Source organism: Elephas maximus, chromosome 11 (genome assembly GCF_024166365.1).
Source record: "Elephas maximus indicus isolate mEleMax1 chromosome 11, mEleMax1 primary haplotype, whole genome shotgun sequence".
In the NCBI taxonomy this organism is placed as follows: Eukaryota; Metazoa; Chordata; class Mammalia; order Proboscidea; family Elephantidae; genus Elephas; species Elephas maximus.
In genome coordinates, this window is record NC_064829.1 from 81,521,768 (window position 1) to 81,549,294 (window position 27,527).

Consider the following 27,527-nt stretch of genomic DNA (forward strand, 5'->3'; position numbering starts at 1 on the left):
ACATGGACTCGATAAACATTGGTTTCCTTCCATCTTACCAATGAAGCACTACAATCGGGTTAATAATAAGAACACAGTATTCCAAAGTTTGCACAGTCATCTTCAAGAGCAAGTTGCTGTAAAATCGTCAAAAGGAACAAAGGGGTAATCTTTGACTCCCAGGTAATTTAGAACAGATTGGAAAAAAAGTATTAGGCGCATTTTCAAAAACATCAGATGTGTCAGAAATGGGTGAAAACACTCTGTGCTCCCAGATTGTCGACTTTAGTTCCACTTCTAATTGTTCTAATAACTCATTTTTATAGGGAGATCAAGTCATATTGAAGGAAATGGTATCCTGTTAATGTCTCATTACTAACAATTCCATTATTCTAGAAATTGAGGTATAAGGCAGAATTGAATGGGTTCAAAAAAGATACAACTTCCACTGTATCATTTGGCTGAAAGTGTTCTGGCCACAAAATGCCCATAATTACTGTAATTCTCTTCCTGGTTTGAGTCTGAAATCACAGCGCCAACAGTCCTGTAGTGACAAAGGCCCCTTGAACAGCCAAAAATGTTTAGACCAGGCTTGTAGGTCTCCTTCGAAAGCAAGTATGTGGAACGCAGCCACAGTATTTCTGAGTGAAGCCACGTTCATCTGTTCTCATTCGGGTGGGAATGTTCCGGTCTCTGTTGTTTTGATTGCAGCATTGTCCACCAGGCTGGGTTTATGATTAATCCGTTTGTTTTTTTTTTAAATGACTAGCACTCTTTCCAGATTGCAGTTGGAAATCCACCCCTAGAACAGCCTTGAAAGTGATTTGGCTCAAAGTTGGGGGGAGGGGCGGAGTAGAGGTTGTGTGTTTTGTCCTTCTATTCAGCAAGATTCCAGCAGGATGCATTTAATATCCTGTCAGCCTTTGTGGTTTCTCAAGGGCCCTGAGAGTGGCAAGGGAGGAGAGACAAAATCAGTCACTAAAGAGACAGGCCAGCCTGAGTCCCAGATGGGAAGTTGGACGTAGGACTTTTACAGAAAGTACATCCCAGACACCTACTCAGCCCATTCCCCTCCTTTAGAGCCACCTCCTCCCAGCAACTTTGTTAAAGGGTAGGCCCACACCCAGCATTGAACCAGAGGGAACACTGACCCCAGGTGAACTCATAGGATTTTTTTCTACCTTGAGAATTTGATCTAAAAAGAACCCCCACACACACCTGGGTTGTCTTGGGCATCACTATTTATGCTTTTTTTTAGAGGCGGGGATTCACCTCATGTCTGAAAGCTACTTGCTTCCCAATATTATGCAGAGGCAAGAACAAAAAAGCCTGTAGAGAAGCCAGTCCAAGGAATAATACAAAGTAGATACAAAGCAGATGCCCCACAGAAATGAAGGCTCCTGGGGCCTGAGAGGCAAGGAGAAGGCCCAAGACATGTACCACTTTCCAAGGTCGTGGGGCCCATTTCCACTTCTCATAACTGGTGCTAGGAGACTCCATTATGTCCTTACCCCCACTTGTCTCCAAAACTGGGTAACTGTGAAACCTTAGGTTTCAAAACCGAGGGCTCCACTGCCCATACCTCACCCCCATTATGGTATAACTCAGGGGTCTCAGGGGCAATGGAAGGAAGTATCCCCACTGTGGTTCTCAAATGGCCCTCATGAGTTCCTTGGACAGCTTAGGGTACAACTGAGCTAAGACTGGAATCACAAATCCATTTTTCTTCTTTTAATTGGATGATCTTTCACTCTCTTAAAATATATTTCTCTCTTTAAATTGCTTATTCTGGTAATAGTGAAGTACAACATGGGACTCAAAACACATGAGTTTGACCCTCAGCTTTATTATTTCCTGGCTGGGTGTGATGGGTGCATTATTTTATTTACTGGACTTCTAATTCCTCTTAAAAAAAAAAAAAAAAAGGAGTCCTGGTGGCACGGTGGTTAAGCACTTGGCTGCTAACGGAAAGGTAGGCAGTTTGAACCCACCAGCCACTTTGTAGGAGAAAGATGTGGCAGTCTGCTTCCATAAAAATTTAGAGCCTCTGGAAGCCCTATGAGGCAGTTCTGCTCTGTTCCATAGGGTCACTGTGAGTCGGAATTGACTCAATGGCAATGGTTTTGGTTTTGGTTTACCTTCCATGCAAAGACTGGTGGTGCAGTGGTTAAGCACTTGGCTCCTAACCAAAAGGTCGGTGGTTCAAACCCACGAGTTCCTCCACGAGAGAAAGATGTGGCAGTCTGCTTTCATAAAGATTTACAGCCTTGGAAATCATGAGGCAATTTTACTCTTTTCTATAGGGTCACTGAGCCAGGCTCAACTTGACAGCAATGGGGCTTTTAACTTTTGTACAAGTTACCTGCTTAATAAATGTTAGTTCCTTTCTTCCCAGCTAAGATAACATAGCTGCTTCTCCAAGTCTTACAGCACTTGGTCCAAACTCCTTATGGCATTTATCTGGCTCTGCCTCGGATTTTTATTTTTGAGGAACACGTTACATCTTTCCATCTGGATTATTATGTCCTTGGGAGAACAAATTGTTTTATTTCACTACAATTTTCCTGTAGTTCAGTACAAAGTGGTGTCCAATAAATGTTTGTGGAGTAGATGAATTTGATGAATAAACAAATAGCCCAGAAAGTAAAAGTGAAGCTCCCATACTTTTCCATATTTTTCTACTTGAACTGCTGATTTCTAAGTCTTAGAAATTCCTGATGGAATTTGCTAGTAAGCAATCATATATAACAGAAGTTCAGAAAGTGAGGGTAATTTATTTTTACCAAGACTAATAATTTTAGGGACAATTCAGAAAATTATGTTTCAGGTTGACTTATGAACCATTTCCAATGGGAAAAAAATAGTTCTGAAATTCTCTTTTACAGAAACTCTAAGTTTTTAACTCAGATGAGTATATGACACAATTATCAGGATAACGAGTCCTGGCAGTAGGACACCACAGCTCTGAGGGCAGCATAAGGTCCAAGCCTCTCCCCAGCCTCTCCCTGTCCACGCAGAGGGGCCTGAATGAGTACTTGGTGTGGTGAAGGTTCTGTGATGGACCATTTCTCTCTGCATAGAGCACTTTCAAGCAATTCTTCTGCTCTTCTGCTCATCTCAGTGAAATTGCCCACATCAGTTTTGCACCTTGCACGATAATAAACGGCTTGTTTATCTGGAGTATTTTCCATCACACAACAGAGGGGCATGTTAGGTTTCATTTAAAATCAAGGGAGAAAAATCTCAGATGGTAGGTAAATGCAGGTTCTTCTAAGAGCTAGGAAGAGTCTTGATGCTGCATCTTCTATAAAAAGTGTTAGTCAAATGGAGTGTTGTCCTTTAGTTACCCCTGTGCACACACGCGCTATAACCCAGCCGTGGAGGAGAGTTGTACAGCTTAACTTCACTGTGCAAAGAGGGGTGTCGAACATGGCTCCAGCTAAAGTAACTCCCTGACCAGCAGTATTTCTGCAAATACGTTATGGTAAATATAAACTCTTCTACACCTAGACATGCAAGCTCTCGTCCCACGGATACAAAACAATACAGGAGCTAAGGGCACTCAATGATAACTTCCTTAATAAAGGGTGCTTAATTTAAATCAGCAAACTCGTAAGCACCTGCTAGGTATAACGTCGAGGGAAGCACCCAGGAGAAAATAAAGATGAGGAAGTCACAGCCCCTACCCACAAGGAGCTTGTTAAGCAACAGGAACATGGGCCTCCTGGATCACCACCAGCACAGGGTAGACGGAGGCTGCGAGGTACGGGAGGAAGCGTGGTGAGAGCAGAGGAAGGAGGCGTCACCTTCAGAGGACAGGGTGGTCCTTGGAGGATTGTCGGGATGCTGAATGCAAAGTGACAGCCAAAGTAAGGAGCCAGCACCATAGGGCTGTGTCAGCCAGTACTGGAAGGAGGAGGAGGAAGTTGTAGGAGGTGAGGCTGGACATGAAAACTAGAGGCTGGCCATTTCAAAGGAATAATCCACAGACATAATTCATAATGATACACTGCCCAGCACAAACACATGGAAAGGAGAGCTGTTAGTTGAGCATCTATTATGGCCCACATACTATGGTCCTCATTTAATCCTCATTTGAATCCTGTGAGAAATGTGCTATCCTTAGACAGATGACGTTTTACAAATGACAAACGTGAGACCCAGGAAGTTAAATCACATATACAAGGTTACTCAACTCATGAGCGGCAGCTCGTAGAATTGAAGCTACATTGAGCAAATGCCAACTGCACCTAACCGTAGTACTAGCCTGCCTCCATGCTGAAGATCACTTTACAAGTAAATGAAAACAAAACTTGAAAGACCAGTGGTGATTTCTCCCAAAAGAGACAAAAACTCTTTAACTTTTTATGGTTATCTAATCTCTATCACTCTTAAGTTTTTCTTTATTCTGTTCTGTGTACTACCACTACACTGAAACCTCAAAATAAACAGTTATCCAAAAATAAATAAGTAAACAAAATAATCTTTGTGAAAACTTAGGTAGAAAATGTTTGGTGAGGAGACCAGATGACGTTTTTCAATACCATCATGTTGTCTTTTCTCTCAAATAATGTATATACTTACTTCTCTTCTCCAAAGGGTCAGCATGTCTTCTGTTTCACACACACACACACACACATGCACATGCGCGCACACACACAACTATCCACACTACTTCTCACAATCTTTTCTCTTTTCTGTCATTAGTACAGTAGAGGTATCCATGTTTTCATTTTCTTATCTTGCCTCCTGTAAAGAAACAAGAGGCATTGTGCCAAATTATGACACAGATCACCCCAAACTCCACCATATAAATAGCAGTTGTAAAACATATTTTAAGAAATGTGGTCTCATTGAAAATATGCCTCCTAAAATTCTCAGTGCACTAATCACAGAGCTCAGAGAGACTCAGAAGCCATACAACTCTGTCATATCAATGCAGTGCCAGCCACAGATCCCCTTGCCTGGGTGAGTAAGGCTGTGGAGCCTCTCTTCCCTCCCGCCCCCTATAGACATGGGTAGATGGGCTTGCCACGTCCAAGTCACACAGTAGAGGCAGCACTGGAAGCCCACATAATAAAAACATAGAACAACAGTACAATCCTCTTGTGCGTGGGGTCACTACAAGTTGGGGGCTGACTCAATGGCAGCTAATGCCACCTCATCAGCCACCATTCTGGTATCACTGAAAAACTGTAGTAAAAGTTTAGAGGAGAACTCACCCAATATTCTACACAGAAACAGGTACACACAACTGCTCTTGAATGTTCAGCTCCTAGCCCGGTACCCAGCCGTCAATGGGGCATAAAGAGTTCTACTGCCCTACCTGTTGCTTCTTGTCTTCCCACCCCCCATCTATCCTGACTTCCACCGTTCCACCTGGAAGAGGAAAGGAACGGGTGGGAAGTGAGCCCCTACTGTGCACAGACACAGGTGAGGTGCCATAGGCACATGATATCACTTATTCATTCCTCTGGATGATCAAAGAAATGAGAAATGTGACCAAAATCACATTTCTGGTAAGTGCTGGGTCACAACTGGAATTTGGATTTGTATAACACCAAAGTACAGATGCTTTCCACAGCAGCCTCCTAATTTTATACGCCTGTAATGTCCTATGGGGTCGCTCGATGGCAACGGGTTTTTTTTTTTTTAATGTACTGTTTTTCTAAACTCAGATTTTTAAAGTGACTATTTCAATATATCCAACAGATAAAGCGAAAGTGCATAGATCAGAAGTTGGAGCGGCGCGGAAGATAGTTTCCTTTGGGGTCTAAAGCCCCACTCTATTGTTGCTGTTGTTGTTACGTACTGTCTGAGTCTATTTCGACTCAAAGACCACGTGTGACAGAGTAGAACTGTCCCATAGGGTTTCCTAGGCTGTTATCTATACAGGAACAGACCACCAGGTCTTTTCTCACGTGGAACTGCTGATAGGTTCAAACTGCCGACCTTTAGATTAGCAGCCAGGTGCTTAACCACTGTGCCATCAGGATACTCCCCTGTCCACCAGTGCCTTTTAATCTGACTCCTACCCTTGCCAAGTGCACCTTGGTCCCAGCTCCCAGGATCCACTTCTCCCCACACCCAGCCCTGCAGTACTTTCTCTTTCTCATGGCTGCCATCTTGCAGGTCCTGGCCACCAAACACAAATACTGGAGCTTCCTTCTCCCTATTCCCCATTACGGCTAATCAAAATCAAGATAGAAATTACAAGAGTCCAGGTTTTCATTTATGAAACATTTTTATCTTCCCCAAACATTTGACCACGGGAGACACCGTTTTATTCTTTCTAGGTTCTGTAGGGTCCTCTGATTCACGCTGACCAAATGATGGTTAGCACCCAGAGGCAAGTCAAAGACTAAAATGAGGACATAGGATAACAGAGTTATAAATTCAAAGCCTTCGGACTGTCCTTCACTATCCAATACATCTATTTGCTTTTCAAATATTGAAGAGCAATTATCTCCTTGACCTGCATAACAACACAAGAGTGCTAAGGAAGTTGCCAAGAGTGGTAAAACAGACACTGGTATGATCAGAAATAAAAGCCATTAATATATTACCCAGGAAACTAAGATGGGTCATGGTAGCAAACTAATAACTGATTTTCATCTACTTGTTCATTAAATAAATTCCGCTTTTATTGAGCATTTATTGTGTGGCACACATGGTGGTTTATCACTACTCCAGGGGGAAACAAGAGGCCCAAATATCTTATCGGCCTCCAATCTTCAGCATCATCCTTCATCCCATAGTTGGACTGAACCTCCCAGCTATATCCCAAAACAGAGGCAGCAAACAACTTTTCTGGGATGACAAACACCCCAGTTCTGTGTCAATTTATACTGTACTTGCAGTAGGACACATTGATGGACTAGAGGGGGAAGTTTTGGGAGCTTTGTTGTTGTTAGGTGCCATTGAGTCAGTTCTGACTCATGTTGTTGTTGTTAGGTGCCGTCAAGTCGGTTCCAACTCGTAGCGACCCTATGCACAACAGAAACACTGCCCAGAATGAAAAAATGTCCTTCTCCAGGGACTAATCCTTCCTGACAACATGTCCAAAGTAGGTAAGATGCAGTCTCGCCATCCTTGATTCTAAGGACCATGCTGGTTGTACTTCTTCCAAGACAGATTTGTTTGTTCTTTTGGCAGCCCACGGTATATTCAATATTCTTCGCCAACACCACAATTCAAAGGCTTCAATTCTCTTCAGTCTTCCTTATTCATTGTCCAGCTTTCACATGCATATGATGTGATTAAAAATACCATGGCTTGGGTCAGGCGCACCTTGGTCTTCAAGGTGACGTCTTTGCTCTTCAACACTTTAAAGAGGTCCTTTGCAGCACATTTCCCCAATGCAATGCGTCTTTTGACTTCTTGACTGCTGCTTCCAGGGCTGTTGATTGTGGACCCAAGTAAAATGAAATCCTTGACAACTTCAATCTTTTCTCCGTTTATCATGATGTTGCTCATTGGTCCAGCTGTGAGGATTTTTGTTTTCTTTGTGTTGAGGTGTAATCCATACTGAAGGCTGTGGTCTTTGATCTTCATTAGTAAGTGCTTCAAGTCCTCTTCACTTTCAGCAAGCAAGGTTGTGTCATCTGCATAATGCAGGTTGTTAATGAGTCTTCCTCCAATCCTGATGCCCCGTTCTTCTTCATATAGTCCAGCTTCTCAGATTATTTGCTCAGCATACAGATTGAATAGGTATGGTGAAAGAATACGACCCTGACGCACACCTTGCCTGACTTTAAACCAATCAGTATCCCCTTGTTCTGTCTGAACAATTTGCCTCTTGATCTATGTAAAGGTTCCTCATGAGCACAATTAAGTTCCAACTCACAACAACCCTATTTACAACAGAAGGAAACACTGCTTGGTCCTGCACCATCCTCACAATTGTTGCTATGCTTGAGCCCATCTTTGCAGCCACTGTGTCAATCCATCTGGCCAAGGGTCTTCTTTTCCACTAACCCTCTACTTTACCAAGCATGATGTCGTTCTCTAGGGACTGGTCCCTCCTGATAACACGTCCAAAGTACGTAAGATGAAGTCTTGCCATCCTCACTTCCAAGGGGCACTCTGGCTGTACTCCTTCCAAGACAAATTTTTTGGTTCTTCTGGCAGTCCATGATACATTCAATATTCTTCGCCAACACCATAATTCAAAAGCATCAATTCTTCAGTCACCTTTATTCCCACCTCATGGGAATCAGCTTTGTGCTGTTGGTGATTCACATTATCTCTCATGAAATTAGACAGCTTCTGATGCTACTACCACTTATATTTCACAGTTTCTATGCTCCATTTCCTGGTCAATACTTAGAAATGTCAGATTTTTACATTTTTTCCAGTTGAAGCATGTGAGTGGGACCTCACTTGGATTTTTAAGCTTATCTGATGACTAGTGCTGGTGATTATTGTCCATATGTCTAGTGCCCATCTGTCTATATATAGCTCCTCCTCCTCTTTCTATTGAGTTTCTGTTCTTTAGCCTATTTCTTTAAAGGAGTTTTGTTTTTATATAAATTCTGGATACCAATAATTTATCAGCTATATGTTTTTCAATTACCTCTCAATTTGTGACTTTTCTTCTCACTTTATTTACATATGGAAGTTTTTGTTTAAATGCATTAAATTTAATACACATTTTCTTCCATGGCTTGCTTTTTTAGGTCTGAAATTTTTTTGAGTTTAGATGGTCTCTGATATTTTCATCTCAAATTCAAATTTTGGCTTATGTCTTTAGTCTATCTGGAATTTTGTTGTATGGTGTGAAGTTGTTATTGTTGTTTTCTCCCAAGTAGATTCCAACTCATAGAGACCCTACATGACAGAGAAAAACTGCCCCATAGGGCTTCCTGGGCTGTAACCTTTAGGGGAGTAGATCTCCAGGTCTTTTCTCCTGCCGAGCTGCTGGTAGGCTACAACCATTGACCTTTTGGTTAGCAGCCTAGAGCTTAAGCATTGCACCACCAGGGCTCCTTATAGTGTGAAGCAGGGGGTCTAATTTCAATATATTGTATATCAGATTGTCCCAGACCATTTATTGAATAGTTCATTATTTCCCAAATGATTTATAATGCCACCCTGCTATAAATTGTTTTCATTAGACATGATTTTGTTTCTGAGTTCTCAGTTTTGTTTGTTTATAAACCAATGTTTTCCCCCTTGAGCTAATTTCACACTATCTTAATTACTATAGCTACATGATAAGTCTTAAAAGCAAGTGCTACCACCAAGTTCTTCAGAATTGTCTTCTCCATTTCTAGTCTTGTAGTTTTCCATATTTTTTTGTAATTAGCTTGTGAAATGGAAAAACCTTTGCAATTATGATTGCAATGGCATTGAATTTGTAGATTAATTTAGTGGGAACTGAGGTTGTTAGAGTAAGTCTTCTTATCTCATATGATAACTTTCTCCACTTACTTAGGATTTTGTTCATGTCTTCTGAGAAAGTTGTAACTTTTCTCCATGAAGGTCTTACATGGCCTTTTTGGGGTTTTTTCCCAAGTACCATAGAGTTGGTTGGTTTTGTTTGTTTTTCTTTTTTTGACAATCATAAATAATATGTTTTTTAATTAAATATTCTGATTGTTGTTTTTTTAAAGAACTAAATTGATTTTCACAGACATATTTTTATTCAGAAGTCTTGCAAAACTCTGTTATTCTAATAACTTATCAATAGGTTACCTGGGGATTTTGATATAGAAAATCCTGTCATTTGCACATAACAGTTTGGTTACTTCCTTCTGGTCCTTATTAATTTTTGCCTCTTTTTCTAATCTTAATACACTTCCCAGGACTACGTTCCCAAGTTATTCACACAAAGTCCACAAACAGTCAAAATGAAAGCATTTAGGAATGCATGCTTAGATTGTAATCTACCCACCGCCGTCTAGCCAATTGCAACTCATAGCAACCCCATAGGGTTTCCAAGACTATAAATCTCTAAGAAAGCAGACTGCCACATCTTTCTCCCAAGGAGCCACTGGTGGTTTCGAACAGCTGAACTTTCAGTTAGCAGTCGATCACTGTAACCACTGAGCCAGGTCTCCTTTAGATTATAACAGTGTGAAGAAAAATAAGGGTATAATTCATACAAAATCTAGGACAGTGGCTACCTTCAGGGAAAAGAGAAGGGGGTTGTAATTGAGAAAGAGGACATGGAGGCTTTGGGGATGATGGCAAAATGATGTTTCTTGCCTTGGGTAAGGGTTATGCATGTTTCTGAATTATAATAATTCACTAATCCATACATTTTTGTCTTATGAAATTTTTCTGTATGTTTATATTTTACAATTTTAAAAGGTTTTTTTTTTTTTTAAAGATTTGTAAATGAACTGGGGAGCATGCCTGTTTTCATATGCTCTAGAACAGCTTGTAAAATACTGGTATTATATGATTCTTGAATATAAGGAAAAACCAGCTTCATACTCTTTAAGTTGGTGATTTTTTTTTAATTTATGGGTTTTGATTACTGACTCAATTTTTTTAATGGTTAGATTTCATTCACGAGTTCCATTTCTTATTGAATCAATTTCTCTAAGTTATATTCTTCTAAGAAAGCATTCATTTTGTTTACATTTTTTCATTTTATTGGAACAGAGTTGTTCATGATATTCTCTTATATTTTGTCTCTGCCATTTTTTCACGAATAATATTGCTTGCATCTATTCACTTGAGAGTGATTTTTATTCTCCTATCTGGACTTTGTTTTGCACTTTTTTAATTTCTTGCAAAGACGGTGCATTAGTTTTATAATCCATAAAAATCTAATAAATCTATTTCAGTGTTTGGAGGGAAAAAATAAGCCCTCTGGGAATTCCTTCATAATGTGAAGAAACACTTTGTGAGGTGAAAAATCTCACCCTAATGAATCAAGTTAATAAACTCATGTTTCACAAATTAGATTTGTTTAAAATGTACTTCGATAACTAAAAATGGACATCAGATGACACTTTTTTAAAACAAGGTACATATAGGAATGTTTACACCCGGAAATTGATTCACCTTCATTTTTTTTTTTTTTTTTTTTTATAATAACTTTTATTAAGCTTCAAGTGAACGTTTACAAATCCAATCAGTCTGTCACATATAAGTTTACATACATCTCACTCCCTAGTCCCACTTACTCTCCCCGTCTTGAGTCAGCCCTTTCAGTCTCTCCTTTCTTGACAATTTTGCCGGCTTCCCTCTCTCTCTATCCTCCCATCCCCCCTCCAGACAAGAGTTGCCAACACAATCTCAAGTGTACACCTGATATAATTAGCTCACTCTTCATCAGCGTCTCTCTCCCACCCGCTGACCAGTCCCTTTCATGTCTGATGAGTTGTCTTCAGGGATGGTTCCTGTCCTGTGTCAACAGAAGGTCTGGAGAGCATGACCGCCGGGATTCCTCCAGTCTCAGTCAGACCATTAAGTTTGGTCTTCTTATGAGAATTTGGGGTCTGCATCCCACTGCTCTCCTGCTCCCTCAGGGGTCCTCTGCTGAGCTCCCTGTCAGGGCAGTCATCGATTGTGGCCGGGCACCAACTAGTTCTTCTGGTCTCAGGATGATGTAGGTCTCTGGTTCATGTGGCCCTTTCTGTCTCTTGGGCTCTTAGTTGTCATGTGGGCTTGGTGTTCTTCATTTTCCTTTGCTCCAGGTGGGTTGAGACCAATTGCTGCATCTTAGATGGCTGCTTGTTAGCATTTAAGACCCCAGACGCCACATTTCAAAGTGGGATGCAGAATGATTTCATAATAGAATTATTTTGCCAATTGACTTAGAAGTCCCCGCAAACCATGTTCCCCAGACCCCCGCGCTTGCTCCGCTGAGCTTTGAAGCATTCATTTTATCCCGGAAACTTCTTTGCTTTTGGTCCAGTCCAATTGAGCTGACCTTCCATGTATTGAGTGTTGTCTTTCCCTTCACCTAAAGCAGTTCTTATCTACTGATTAATCAATAAAAAACCCTCTCCCACCCTCCCTCCCTCCCCCCCTCGTAACCACAAAAGTATGTGTTCTTCTCAGGTTTACTATTTCTCAAGATCTTATAATAGTGGTCTTATACAGTATTTGTCCTTTTGCCTCTGACTCATTTCGCTCAGCATAATGCCTTCCAGGTTCCTCCATGTTATGAAATGTTTCAGAGATTCGTCACTGTTCTTTATCGATGCGTAGTATTCCATTGTGTGAATATACCACAATTTATTTACCCATTCATCCGTTGATGGACACCTTGGTTGCTTCCAACTTTTTGCTATTGTAAACAGAGCTGCAATAAACATGGGTGTGCATATATCTGTTTGTATGAAGGCTCTTGTATCTCTAGGGTATATTCCGAGGAGTGGGATTTCTGGGTTGTATGGTAGTTCTATTTCTAACTGTTTAAGATAACGCCAGATAGATTTCCAAAGTGGTTGTACCATTTTACATTCCCACCAGCAGTGTATGAGAGTTCCAATCTCTCCACAGCCTCTCCAACATTTATTCTTTTGTGTTTTTTGGATTAATGCCAGCCTTGCTGGTGTGAGATGGAATCTCATCGTAGTTTTAATTTGCATTTCTCTAATGGCTAATGATCGAGAGCATTTTCTCATGTATCTGTTGGCTGCCTGAATATCTTCTTTAGAGAAATGTGTGTTCATATCCTTTGCCCACTTCTTGATTGGGTTGTTTGTCTTTTTGTGGTTGAGTTTTGACAGAATCATGTTGATTTTAGAGATCAGGCGCTGGTCGGAGATGTCATAGCTGAAAATTCTTTCCCAATCTGTAGGTGGTCTTTTTACTCTTTTGGTGAAGTCTTTAGATGAGCATAGGTGTTTGATTTTTAGGAGCTCCCAGTTATCGGGTTTCTCTTCATCATTTTTGGTAATGTTTTGTATTCTGTTTATACCTTGTATTAGGGCTCCTAGGGTTGTCCCAATTTTTTCTTCCATGATCTTTATCGTTTTAGTCTTTATGTTTAGGTCTTTGATCCACTTGGAGTTAGTTTTTGTGCATGGTGTGAGGTATGGGTCCTGTTTCATTTTTTTGCAAATGGATATCCAGTTATGCCAGCACCATTTGTTAAAAAGGCTGTCTTTTCCCCAGTTAATTAACACTGGTCCTTTGTCAAATATCAGCTGCTCATACGTGGATGGATCTATGTCTGGGTTCTCAATTCTGTTCCATTGGTCTATGTGTCTGTTGTTGTACCAATACCAGGCTGTTTTGACTACTGTGGCTGTATAATAGGTTCTGAAGTCAGGTAAGGTGAGGCCTCCCACTTTCTTCTTCTTTTTCAGTAGTGCTTTGCTTATCCGGGGCTTCTTTCCCTTCCATATGAAATTGGTGATTTGTTTCTCTATCCCCTTAAAATATGACATTGGAATTTGGATCGGAAGTGCGTTAAATGTATAGATGGCTTTTGGTAGAATAGACATTTTTACTATGTTAAGTCTTCCTATCCATGAGCAAGGTATGTTTTTCCACTTAAGTATGTCCTTTTGAATTTCTTGTAGTAGAGCTTTGTAGTTTTCTTTGTATAGATCTTTTACATCCTTGGTAAGATTTATTCCTAAGTATCTTATCTTCTTGGGGGCTACTGTGAATGGTATTGATTTGGTTATTTCCTCTTCGGTGTTCTTTTTGTTGATGTAGAGGAATCCAAGTGATTTTTGTATGTTTATTTTATAACCTGAGACTCTGCCAAACTCTTCTATTAGTTTCAGTAGTTTTCTGGAGGATTCCTTAGGGTTTTCTGTGTATATAATCATGTCATCTGCAAATAGTGATAACTTTACTTCTTCCTTGCCAATCCGGATACCTTTTATTTCTTTATCTAGCCTGATTGCCCTGGCTAGGACTTCCAACACGATGTTGAATAAGAGCGGTGATAAAGGGCATCCTTGTCTGGTTCCCGTTCTCAAGGGAAATGCTTTCAGGTTCTCTCCATTTAGAGTGATATTGGCTGTTGGCTTTGCATAGATGCCCTTTATTATGTTGAGGAATTTTCCTTCAATTCCTATTTTGGTAAGAGTTTTTATCATGAATGGGTGTTGGACTTTGTCAAATGCCTTTTCTGCATCAGTTGATAAGATCATGTGGTTTTTGTCTTTTGTTTTATTTATGTGATGGATTACATTAATGGTTTTTCTGATATTAAACCAGCCTTGCATACCTGGTATAAATCCCACTTGATCAGGGTGAATTATTTTTTTGATGTGTCGTTGGATTCTATTGGCTAGAATTTTGTTGAGGATTTTTGCATCAATGTTCATGAGGGATATAGGTCTATAATTTTCTTTTTTTGTAATGTCTTTACCTGGTTTTGGTATCAGGGAGATGGTGGCTTCATAGAATGAGTTGGGTAGTATTCCGTCATTTTCTATGCTTTGGAATACCTTTAGTAGTAGTGGTGTTAACTCTTCTCTGAAAATTTGGTAGAACTCTGCAGTGAAGCCGTCCGGGCCAGGACTTTTTTTTGTTGGGAGTTTTTTGATTACCGTTTCAATCTCTTTTTTTGTTATGGGTCTATTTAGTTGTTCTACTTCTGAATGTGTTAGTTTAGGTAGGTAGTGTTTTTCCAGGAATTCATCCATTTCTTCTAGGTTTTCAAATTTGTTAGAGTACAATTTTTCATAATAATCTGAAATGATTCTTTTAATTTCATTCGGTTCTGTTGTGATGTGGTCCTTCTCATTTCTTATTCGGGTTATTTGTTTCCTTTCCTGTATTTCTTTAGTCAGTCTAGCCAATGGTTTATCAATTTTGTTAATTTTTTCAAAGAACCAGCTTTTGGCTTTGTTAATTCTTTCGATTGTTTTTCTGTTCTCTAATTCATTTAGTTCAGCTCTAATTTTTATTATTTGTTTTCTTCTGGTGCCTGATGGATTCTTTTGTTGCTCACTTTCTATTTGTTCAAGTTGTAGGGACAGTTCTCTGATTTTGGCTCTTTCTTCTTTTTGTATGTGTGCATTTATTGATATAAATTGACCTCTGAGCACTGCTTTTGCTGTGTCCCAGAGGTTTTGATAGGAAGTATTTTCATTCTCGTTGCTTTCTATGAATTTCCTTATTCCCTCCTTGATGTCTTCTATAACCCAGTCTTTTTTCAGGAGGATATTGTTCATTTTCCAAGTATTTGATTTCTTTTCCCTCGTTTTTCTGTTATTGATCTCTAGTTTTATTGCCTTGTGGTCTGAGAAGATGCTTTGTAATATTTCGATGTTTTGGACTCTGCAAAGGTTTGTTTTATGACCTAATATGTGGTCTATTCTAGAGAATGTTCCATGTGCGCTAGAAAAAAAAGTATATTTTGCAGCAGTTGGGTGGAGAGTTCTGTATAAGTCAATGAGGTCAAGTTGGTTGATTGTTGTAATTAGATCTTCCGTGTCTCTGTTGAGCTTCTTACTGGATGTCCTGTCCTTCTCCGAAAGTGGTGTGTTGAAGTCTCCTACTATAATTGTGGAGGTATCTATCTCGCTTTTCAGTTCTGTTAAAATTTGATTTATATATCTTGCAGCCCTGTCATTGGGTGCGTAAATATTTAATATGGTTATGTCTTCCTGATCAATTGTCCCTTTTATCATTATATAGTGTCCTTCTTTATCCTTTGTGGTGGATTTAAGTCTAAAGTCTATTTTGTCAGAGATTAATATTGCTACTCCTCTTCTTTTTTGCTTATTGTTTGCTTGATATACTTTTTTCCATCCTTTGAGTTTTAGTTTGTTTGTGTCTCTAAGTCTAAGGTGTGTCTCTTGTAGGCAGCATATAGATGGATCGTGTTTCTTTATCCAGTCTGTGACTCTCTGTCTCTTTATTGGTGCATTTAGTCCATTTACATTCAGGGTAATTATAGATAAATAAGTTTTTAGTGCTGTCATTTTGATGCCTTTTTATGTGTGTTGTTGACAATTTCATTTTTCCACATACTTTTTTGTGCTGAGGCGTTTTTCTTAGTAAATTGTGAGATCCTCACTTTCATAGTGTTTGATTTTATGTTAGTTGAGTCGTTACGTTTTTCTTGGTTTTTGTCTTGAGTTATAGAGTTGTTATACCTTTTTGTGGTTACCTCATTATATACCCCTATTTTTCTAAGTAAAAACCTAACTTGTATTGTTCTATATCGCCTTGTATCACTCTCCATACGGCAGTTCAATGCCTCCTGTATTTAGTCCCTCTTTTTGATTATTGTGATCTTTTACCTATTGACTTCCATGATTCCCTGTTATGTGTATTTTTTTTTTTTAATTAATCTTAATTTGTTTGTTTTTGTGATTTCCCTATTTGAGTTGATATCAGGACGTTCTGTTTTGTGACCTTGTGTTGTGCTGATATCTGATATTATTGGTTCTCTGACCAAACAATATCCTTTAGTATTTCTTGTAGCTTTGGTTTGGTTTTTGCAAATTCTCTAAACTTGTGTTTGTCTGTAAGTATCTTAATTTCGCCTTCATATTTCAGAGAGAGTTTTGCTGGATATATGATCCTTGGTTGGCAGTTTTTCTCCTTCAGTGTTCTGTATATGTGGTCCCATTCCCTTCTTGCCTGCATGGTTTCTGCTGAGTAGTCAGAACATATTCTTACTGATTCTCCCTTGAAGGAAACCTTTCTTTTCTCCCTGGCTGCTTTTAAAATTTTCTGTTTATCTTTGGTTTTGGTGAGTTTGATGATAATATGTCTTGGTGTTTTTCTTTTTGTATCAATCTTAAATGGGGTTCGATGAGCATCTTGGATAGATATCCTTTCGTCTTTCATGATGTCAGGGAAGTTTTCTGTCAGAAGTTCTTCAACTATTTTCTCTGTGTTTTCTGTCCCCCCTCCCTGTTCTGGGACTCCAATCACCCGCAGGTTATCCTTCTTGATAGAGTCCCACATAATTCTTAGGGTTTCTTCATTTTTTTTAATTCTTTTATCTGATTTTTTTTCAGCTCTGTTGGTGTTGATTCCCTGGTCCTCCAGATGTCCCAGTCTGCATTCTAATTGCTCGAGTCTGCTCCTCTGACTTCCTAGTGTGTTGTCTAATTCTGTTATTTTATTGTTAATCTTTTGGATTTCTACATGTTGTCTCTCTATGGATTCTTGCAACTTATTAATTTTTCCACTATGTTCTTGAATAATCTTTTTGAGTTCTTCAACAGTTTTATCAGTGTGTTCCTTGGCTTTTTCTGCAGATATCCTAATTTCATTTGTGATATCATTAAGCATTCTGTAAATTAGTTTTTTATATTCTGTATCTGATAATTCCAAAATTGTATCTTCATTTGGGAAAGATTTTGATTCTTTTGTTTGGGGGGTTGGAGAAGCTGTCACGGTCTGCTTCTTTAAGTGGTTTGATATGGATTGTTGTCTCCGAGCCATCACTGGGAAACTAGTTTTTCCAGAAAATCCGCTAAAAAAAAACAGCAGTCAGATCCCTATCAGAGTTCTCCCTCTGGCTCAGGCTATTCAGATGTTAATGAAGCCGCCTGGGGAGGGTGGGGGAGGGAACAGAGAGATAGGAGAGTAGCACCTCAGAATATAGCCAGAGTTGCTTGTCTTGCTTGGAATGACTATTATATCTGAGATTCCCGTGGGCGCGTCGCCTATGTGTGCTGGCTGTGTGGAGATTGCCCCCAGGGGGTCTGGCCCGCTGGAGTCACGGTCAGATCCTCCGCTTCCAGCCCCACGCCCAGCGTCAAGGCTCCCCTACTGGGACGGTGCACTCTCGACTCCAAAATCAGTCGCTGCCTCCCGGGGACTTCTCGTCCCTCCAGCCGCGTGGCCGTGCCGCCCCCGTGAACCAGGTGGGCCCCCTCCCGGGGTTAGTTCAGATGGGTGGAGTAGCTCCCCGTGCTTGTGCCGCGACCGAGTGTCCCGGCTGGAATGCTGTTCTCCCCGCTCCAATACCAGTCGCTGCCTCCCGGGGACTTCTCCTACCGGCTGCGTCCTATGCCGCCCGCGCGACCCGGCTGGTCACCTTCCCGGGGTTAGTTCAGGGGGTGGAGCAACTCTCCGTGTTTATGGCGTACCTGCGTGCAGTCCAAATCCCTGCGGGACGGTTCCCCGGCTCGGATGCTGCTCTTTCTGCTCCAAGATCAGTCACTGCCTCCCGGGGACTTCTCCTAACGGCTGCGTCCCACGCCGCCCGTGGAACCGGCTAGTCCCCCTCCCGGGGTTAGTTCAGGGGGGTGGAGCAGGTCTCTGTGCTTGTGCCGTACCTGACTGGTACGCTGGCTCCAGGCTCTGGAAACAATCGCTGCTTCCCCGTATTAGTTCGTTCTCCGTCTCTAAATCTGTGTTTGTTGTTCAGGGTTCGTAGATTGTTATGTATGTGATCGATTCACTTGTTTTTCCGTGTCTTTGTTGTAAGAGGGATCCGAGGTAGCGTCTGCCTAGTCCGCCATCTTGGCTCCGCCCCCTCACCTTCATTTTTGGATCTTGCCTATGGAAACCCCAAAGCCATACCACCTTTGGGATGGATGGGAGGTTTTGAACCCTTGAGAGTGTTGATCCAGGTCCTACTCTCTTGCCCTACAGTTTCCTGATGCTTCCAAGTCATCACTGGCAGTTGTGATCATTTCAGTATTGGAATGAAATTTTTTGCAATATATTTAGAAAGGCTATGAGTAGAAATCAACTTAGTGGCAGTGGGTTTATGCTGTTGTTGTTAGGTGCCATCGAGCTGGTTCTGACTCATAGCGACCCTATTAGAACAGAACAAAAGACTGCCTGGTCCTGCACCATCCTCACAATCGTTATTATGCCTGAGCCCATCGTTACCGCCACTGTGTTGATCCATCTTATTAAGGCTCTTCCTCTTTTGCTCTCATCCTCTACTTTACCAAGCAAAATGTCCTTCTCCAGGGACTGATCCCTCCTGATAACATGTCCAAAGTGTATGAGACATAGTCTCGCCATCCTTGCTTCTAAGGAGCATTCTGGTTGTACTTCTTCCAAGACAAATTTGTTCAAGTTTATCGATGGCACTGGGTTATATATATATATATAAACTGAGCCCTGGTGGCACAATGGTTAAAGTGCTCAGCTGCTAACCAAAATGTCGGCAGTTTGAACCCACCAGCCACACCATTGGAGAAAGATGTGGCAGTCTGCTTCCATAAAGATTACAGTCTTGGAGACCCTATGAGGCAGTTCTACTCTGTCCTCTAGGGTCACTATGAGTCGAAATCTACTCAACAGTAGTGGGTAGGTTTTTTTTTTATATATAATTTCCCCCAATGGAAAGAAGTTGGATTTAAATCGTTTTTATCAAACCATAATCTTCTGTGAGACACTGTAGGAATGAAATGTATTAGGAAATAGATTCCACTTGCTTTGTAAGCAGGACCCAACTCTCAGTTATTTGGCTTCAGATCTGACATGTACCTTGGCTGCATCTCAGTTTTTATTTTAAATAGCAGCTCTCAAGGTCTCAGTTAGCAACACTCTTTATCTTGTGTTTTAAGCTATAGAGCAAATGCAGGTGAAAAAACAGCATCATCATAGGTCAGTATATAACAATCAATTTCTTTACTACTTCTTGCAAAACAGGCTCTACAACTAATAATCTTGTCTTTCCTATTCCATGTTGTAGAGTTGGCAGATTGGAAGGTAATTCTGCAAACGATGGAAGTGGTGACCTATCATTTATAAGGCTCACAGATTAATAAAATAGGTCCTTTTCCAGTGATTCTCGAGCATGTTTCTTCCCACTTCTACAGCTCTTCCAGAGATTGGCTCTGGCTGGGAAATTTCACTAAAGCTACATTCCCAAAAGCCGAGCATTTAACTTCCCTAGACACAAACAGCTCTAAAATGTGCTGGGGCACAGACATGGGCACAATTTCTAGTATTCATTTGCCTCTAAAAATAACCTGCATAATCACGGAAACAAAGCACTACTTTTCTAACAGACATTAGTGGTTGATTGTCGGAGTCAAGTCAGAAAAAGGATGTACAATTGCATTCACTCCAGCAAACTCCCTCTAGTCAACATGTATCAACCGCCTACTATGTGAAGGATTACGTCAGTTTATGACTGTGATTTCTTTCCCTTGGCAAATGTTAATGAAGTATGAAGCTTCATGAGTTCAACACATCCTCTTTGTGGGCTTTATTTAGCATGCTGTCTTGATCAGTAAGGTCCTCTTCTAAATGACATTTTAAAGGTCATTCTCAAAGTGAACCACAAAGTTAGAACCAGGACGGGGCCTCCTCCATTCTCTCTCCAATGGCCAGATGGTTACAGTCAACACTATAACCTCCATGCAATCACAATGCTCTTAGCTTTCTAAAATTGAATATCTTCAGCTGCATCCCGCCTTCCCCATCCACACTTCTAATGTCTTCCTTTAGATGTACTCAGAGTTTACTTGCTGAGGAGGAAGGAGAGAATTAAACTGCAGCATTCAATACCATCTGCAGCTGCTTGTTATACATAACTGGATTTCCGATCCCAGGGTGGGCATAACCATCTTCCTTTCAGACGGAACAACTTCTCTAAGATTCTCTTATAGAAAATGAAAAATAGAGCTAGGAACCCATTTTCAATCCATAGGGGTGTCAGTTTCCTCATTGAAAGTTGTCCAGGAACTTTAATTTGGGCTCTGAAAATGTAGGCATATCTCTAAGTTAAATTGACAATGAATGAAGGGTGAAAACAGGGAAATTATTGTTGAATCATAGCCAAAATTTTTTTTCTAGTGTATGGTAGAGTAAACGTTGCAACGAGAAAAGTAATAATTTCTACCTGCAATGTGCTCAGTTAATGTCTGCTGAATTGAATTTAATAACTTGGGAAGGGGTCTGAAAACAAGTAGCTCTTTTCAACCTATCATAGCTGTGGTTTCTTCTGTATTTTTTGGCATTAGACCGTGTTCTCCATTTGACTTTGTAAGGACATACATTAGCTCCACCAGGGATTTCTCCTCTCATACCATGTGATTTGTCATACTGTACACCGCACCAACGGAATAGTGAGAATACAATTATCTACCTGAGGGTGAGCTCCTGGGGGACTTCATTTACGGTTCAGACTTCTTACGGAATATTTTTGCAGAAAATTAACCCTACTAATGTTTCTGGAGGAAAGAGGGGGAAAGAGACTATACGGGCACAATATGCGTTTGTGCCTTAAGAGGGTCATTATGTATTTGTCATCACAAGATGCGAAATCCACTCTTCAGTCTACCTCCTGGCAAATTTTATACAGGGTGACCTCTGTAATTTTCCACTGTGCTTGCACTGCCCCATACTTCTACCTCCATCGTTCATCTGTGTCTTTGGAGTACTCCATTCTGGGTTATGCATGGCATGAGGACTCTTGTCATATTAGAACACATATAATTGCTGGGTAGGACAGTACATGTGGTTCAACAAGGAACCACAGCATACACGACACTGACCTCTTGGTCTTGACACCTGCAATGTTCTCCTCTAGCCCCCCCACTCCACTAGGCAGTATATCCCATAGCTCAGGCAGAAGTGCCCTTCTCAGCCACCATTGATGCTTTAGCTGACTGTGGAAGGACTAATAGTCTTCTGAGCATAGCCAAAGCCCTGAGCTCCCCCACTCTGAGATCACAGTTCTCAAGATAGTCCCTTAGCTAAGTTGTGCATGGCACGGAGAGATGGAGATATCCCCCATACATGCAGAGCAGTGCCTCCCATGTAAAAAAAAAAAAAAAAACCAGATGCCATGGAGTCAATTCCAACTCATGGCAACACCATGTGTGCAGAATAGAACTGCTCCATAGGGTTTTCAAGGTTGAGATCTTCCAGAGGCAGATCACCAGGGCTGTCTTCTGAGGTGCCTCTGGGTGGGTGTGAACCCCAGCCTTTTGGCTTGTAACAAAGCACTTAATTGTTTGGGTCACCCAAGGACTACACCTTCCATGTAGTAGGAGCTTAGTGGGTGTTCTGTAAATGAATTAATTAATTAATGCCAGTCTCTGATTTTTTTTTTTTTTCTTTATAATCCCTTCTGCTAGCTGCCTATATAATTCGGAGTTTCCCATGGGAAAGATACAAACATCAACGGGTGGATTCAGGGCAGATAAGAGAAGGAAAAGTGTGCACCCTGACCAGGTATCTACCATGACATACGAGCCCAACATCTAGTATGATTTTCAAGAGGTCGATTATATATGTATCCAATGAGTACTTACTGAGTAAATTCTACGAGCTAGGAACAGTACTAAGTTGTGTGGAAGCAATAAACCAAAAACCAAGCCAAACTCATCACCATTGAGTCAATTTCACGTCGACTGATAGAGACCCTAAAGGACAGAGCAGAGCTGCCCCATAGGGTTTACAAGGAGAGGCTGGTGGATTCGAACAGCCAACCTTTTGGTTAGTAGCCAAGCTCTTAACCACTGCACCACCATCCCACCAGCCCTGCTTGTGTTGTCAATCATCCTATCAAAGTGTCTGCTTTTCCCGGCCCCTCTTTGGGCTGGTATATGCTGGGGCCCCTCACAGCTCCCCATGCTTTTCCCACCCCCAATCTTCCTGGCCAGGCCCCACCCCAAACCTCAAATGCTGTATTTGTATTAACAAAGAGTTCCTTCCTAAAATCACATCATCTTTACTTCTTCTCCATTTTGACCCTAGACACTATGGTAATTTCTAAGAAACATGAGTCAGAGTGCAGTCCAGGACCAGCAGCATCAGCATCACCTGGGGTAACCTGCTAGAAATGCAGATTCCATGGCTCCTCCCCCTCCCCAGGCATTCTGAATCAGAAACACGAGGGGTGGGGCCCAACCATCGGTTTTAGCAAGCTTTCCAAGTGATTCTAGTGTGAGATAGAGTTTGAGAACTCATCTCATTAAGAATCTTACTCAAGTACTAATCAAATACTTCTCTCCTAAACAACCACCCCAGCCCAGTTGGGCTGGGGGAAATCAATTCCGGCCAAGAAGGGCAGTTCTAGAGCATGGTGCAGCCCTGGGAGTAAAGGGATGTCTGAGCAGGGAGGGGGTATGGACCACCAAGCTCCATGGCCATCAAGTGGGCACTGGGCCCTCAGGGAAGGAAGAAGGGGCAGTGAGAGAAAGGAGAGGGAAGTGGGAGACACCAAAGGTAAACGCCAGCTGCACAGAAACTTTATCAGGACCATCACGAGGTAAAAGTGATACAGAAGAAGCCACCCAATCTCAGATGGTATGTCTTGAAGACCCAGGTGCTGGACACTGACAGAAGAGGTCAGAGCACAGGCAGAAAACCCGGCGTTTCATCAGGGGAGCTTACCCCAGAGTGCATGCATCTACAAATTCATGTCAGGCAAACCCAGGATTTTGAACTGATTCATTTCAGTTCAACCCTCTGATGAGAATTTGCATTTCCACCCCAGGTATGCTGAATCAGAATCCACATTTTAACAAGATCCCCAGGTGATTCTGACCACACCAGTAATTCATGACAATAAACACGTATTGAATAGCTACTGTGCTTGAGACACTAAATTAGGCACTGGGGTGTTTGGTGAATGAGAGGGAATCTCTGAAGGGAAGGTCATTAGCATAATCATGAACCATCATTCGCATGTCTTTTACTTCATATAATTAATTAATTATATTAAGTTCTCCAAAAAAAATAGTTGAAAGATTATGCAAGGAGGCATAATTGCAGAATGTGGTTTAGGCTTAAGACTGCCTGCCTCTCCCAAAGCCTCAAGATCATCCCGTTCAGGGGTACAAATAGCTGGTTCTGAAGCACATTTCCTTCCGGAACTCAGCTACCAGCTGTTAGCAGAGAATGTGGAAAACAGGGGAGGACACCACATGGGGCAGAATCTTGCCCAAGGACACGTCCGTCGTTGTCTGAGGCAAAAGCACAAAGGAGGGAGGACAGTGGGTTACAATTTAAGGCAGAGGAGCCCTGCCCTCCAGTGAAATGAAGGCCAAAGATGCTCCTGGCTATGAACAGTGAGATTAGCAATTCCCCCTGCCTTTTTTATATTTTTTTAAGTCCTCACTGCCCAAGGTGTGGTCTATGGACCAGCATCAGCCTCCCTGTAAAAAAAAGCTTGTTAAATATGCAGAATCTCAGGCCCCACTCCAGCCCCACTCAACCAGAATCTGCATTTTAAAAAGATCCGTAGGTGAGTCCTAAACCTATCAGCATTTGAGAAGTCTGAGAGAGGTAGACTCCAGGGGTGCAGGGAGAAGGCCGGGTGGGCTGTAGGGCAGAACCATCATCTCCTTTCCAACAAGCACGCCCCTCCTTTTTTCAATCTGTTAAACCATCAAGTCTGTCATGGGTTGAATTGTGTCCCCCAAAAATATCTGTCAAGTTAGCTAGGCCATGAGTCCCAATATTGTGTGATTGTCCACCATTTTATGTGATTTCTCTGTGTACTGGAAATCCTATCACTATGATGAAATGAGATGGATTAGTGGCAGTTATATTGATGATATATACAAGATTAGACAGTATCTTAAACCAATCTCTTTGAGATATAAAAGAGAGAAGCAAGCAGAGAGATTGGGGGACCTTCCTGCACTTAGATGCTCCCAGACCAAAGGAAGGCTGATGACAAGGACCTTCCTCCAGGGCCAACAGAGAGAGAAGACCTTCCCCTAGAGCTGGCACCCTAAATTTGGACTTCTAGCCTAGTGGACTGTGAGAAAATAAACTTTTCTTTGTTAAAGCCATCCACTTGTAGTATTTCTGTTATAGCAGCACTAGACGACTATGACAAAGTCTAACAACCAACCTAGACATGGTGGTGGTGCTAATCAAAGGAGAAAGCATCACCTTCATGAGAACCTCCTCCTCAATACTTTATATTGCCCTTTGCCATAGTCAGTTTTACGGGTCAACTTGGCTAGGCTACGGCACCCAGTTATTTAAATCCAACATTAGCCTGGGTGTTGTTGTGAAGGTATTCTGTAGATGGGACTAACATCTATAATCAGTTGATTTAAGTGAAGGAGATTGTCCTCCATAATGTAGGTGGGCCTTATCTAATCAGTTGAAGGCCTTAAGAGCAAAAACCAAGGTTTCTCTGAAAAGGAATTCTGCCTCAAGACTGCAACATAGAAGTCCTGCCAAGTCTCCAGTCTGCCCTAGAGATTTCCAACTTGCCAGTCTCCACAGTCACATGAGCCAATTCCTTAAAATAAATCTGTGTGTGTGTGTATATACATATACATCCCCTACTGGTTCTGTTTCTCTGGAGAACCTGACTGATACACCCTTTGTCTTCTTCCTGTGCTCAGTTCAGCTGTTGATGCCAACACCTCTGAATTTGATCAGAAGAGCGTAGTTACTGTGGTAAATCTAAGGTCACAGGGTTTAATAGGTGGAAGTCCACTAACGGCCCCCACACAAGGGCATGCCAGCTTGGCCTCACATACGCCCCGCTTTGGCCCCTCCTGGGCACAGGCAGGGGTGAGAGATTGGCTTCCACTCTCCCAGGCCTTACACAGAGCATGGGCACCTCAGGAGCCTCCAGGGCCCTCCTGACCCACAGAGATGACATCGAATGTCTGTTCCTAAAATCCTACACCAGCAACACAGGTTTCCAACAGAAAATGATCTGGATTCTCCTAGTTGTAATTCTAGGAAAGCTGCAGGACAGAAAACACTAAAGTTTACCAACCATGCATAAGAGATCGACATGTCAGAAATTACCTGAAATGAGAAAACTAAGGAAAATAGCAAGCAAAGCTGTCCACGGGGGCAGAGCCCTGACCTATCACAATGGAGCCTCTTGTCCTCTGGCTCCCTTGGACACCTGGAACATCCTTTGTAACACTGTCCCACTGGGTGTGTAGCTGCTGCAAGTAATGTTTGTTGAAAGAATAAATGCTTGATTTTTAAGTCATTAACTGTGGTAAGCTTCCCTATTAGGCATGGGGGAAAAGAGAGTTAAGGAAACAGAGAGAGACAAATGGAGAGCAAGAGGCAGAGCGACAGACAGGGAAATACAGAGAGAGACAGACAGAGGGAGAGACAGAGAGAGAGAGACCAAGAGAGGTGCCAAAGCGACACCACGCAGGGTGAAGCAGAGAAGGTCTCTTGGCAGAAAGGGAAGCAGAGGCCCCTGACACCTCCAGGCAGTTGCTAATGTGGCTGCCAGTGGTGTCCGCCACCTCCAGTGATGTCATTTTATTGTGTCCAGACTAAGTCACAAGCACAAACTGTCACCACCTGCTTGCCCCAGGCCACACTCTGTCTGCCCCAATGGGGCCACTTTCACCATCACATCAGAATGCAGGGGAGGGTGACAGACACTGCCCAGAGGTGGCCAGGGTGCTGTCAGCACCCACACACATGGGGCCACACAGGGAGAGCAGGGAGGCAGCAAATGACCTGAACTCTGTGCTCTTTGACCCACCATGGTGCTGGGGTTCAGAGTGCTGGCGGCAGTGGTGGGGGGGAACATTCCCTAAGATGAAGTTCCTCCTCAGCCTTGCTTACCCATGGCTCGTCTGTCAAACACACCCATTTCCCTCCTGGCTCCCAATCTTTGGGCTCCCAATCTTTGGAGGCTGAACCAAGTGACAAGGCACCCAGAGGACACCTAACTGTCCATCCTACATCAGCCCCAGAATTGGTGACTGGTTCCCGTCTAGCAGCTTGAGACCAGGCCGGACAGCCAGCCCACGGCTCCCTGCTCAGGCTGGGCTGGCCACTGCCCCCAGGCACAGAGTAGGAACTGAGGAGTTGGTCTGCCTTGCACACCAGCAGCCACTAGGACTGGCCAAGAACAGGGTGGAGAGGCCCTGGCTGAGAGCTGGGTGGCTTGCTGCCAAAACAGCCCTTTGATTTACCTTCCATTCCTCCTGTCTTTTTCACTCTCTTGTTCAGAACTTTTCATCATTGTTATGCTTATTGAACATACTGTTACGCTCCCATCTTGATATGAATATCAGCCTACTGAACTTGACCAGGAAGCTGACTTCGTCACATTCTTCCATTCTCTTTCACTTCTGGGTTCTTCCTCATGCTTCTCCCCTTACCTGGACAACTTCAATCTTGCTGAACAAAAATCTGCTCCTATTTCAAGGTCCATAGAGTCTTCTCCTGACCCCAGCCACACCTCTTCTACCCTTCCAGTGTGACCACATAGCACTAGATCCAGGACATGCTTCATGAGAAGTTTATCTATTTGCCTATATATCTTATTCATCTTTTTACCCGCAGCACCTAGAACAGTGCCTTGTACTTAATATGTTTGTTGAGTTTCATTCTTATGGTCAGTGGTTGTCATGGATTGAATTATGTCTCCCAAAAATATCTGTCAACTTGACTAGGTCATGACTCCCAGTATTGTATGATTGTCTACCATTTTATCATCTGATGTGATTTCCCTAGGTGTTGTAAATTCTATCACTATGATGTAATGAAATGGATTAGTGGCAGTTATATTGATGAGATCTACAAGATTAGATAGTGCCTTGAGCCAATCTCTTTCGAGATATAAAAGAGAGAAGCAAGCAAAGAGACAGGGGGAACCTCATACCACCAAGAAAGCAGCACTGGGAGCAGAGCGTGTCCTTTGGACCTGGGGTTCCTGCACAGGGAAGCCCCTAGTCCAGGGGAAGATTGATGACAAAGACCTTTCTTCAGAGCCTTCCCCTGGAGCT

General features: G+C 42.1%; 1 protein-coding gene across 1 annotated transcript in view; it reads right to left on the reverse strand.

The window, feature by feature from the left end:
- Nucleotides 1-4,578: 4,578 nt before the first annotated feature.
- Nucleotides 4,579-27,527, reverse strand: part of FBXO15 (F-box protein 15) — a 187,360-nt gene continuing 164,411 nt past the window's right edge. The window contains exon 10 of the mRNA XM_049899814.1: nucleotides 4,579-4,728. Coding sequence (XP_049755771.1) covers nucleotides 4,717-4,728 — 12 coding nt within the window. The 3' untranslated portion in view covers nucleotides 4,579-4,716. The remainder of the gene's footprint in view (nucleotides 4,729-27,527) is intronic.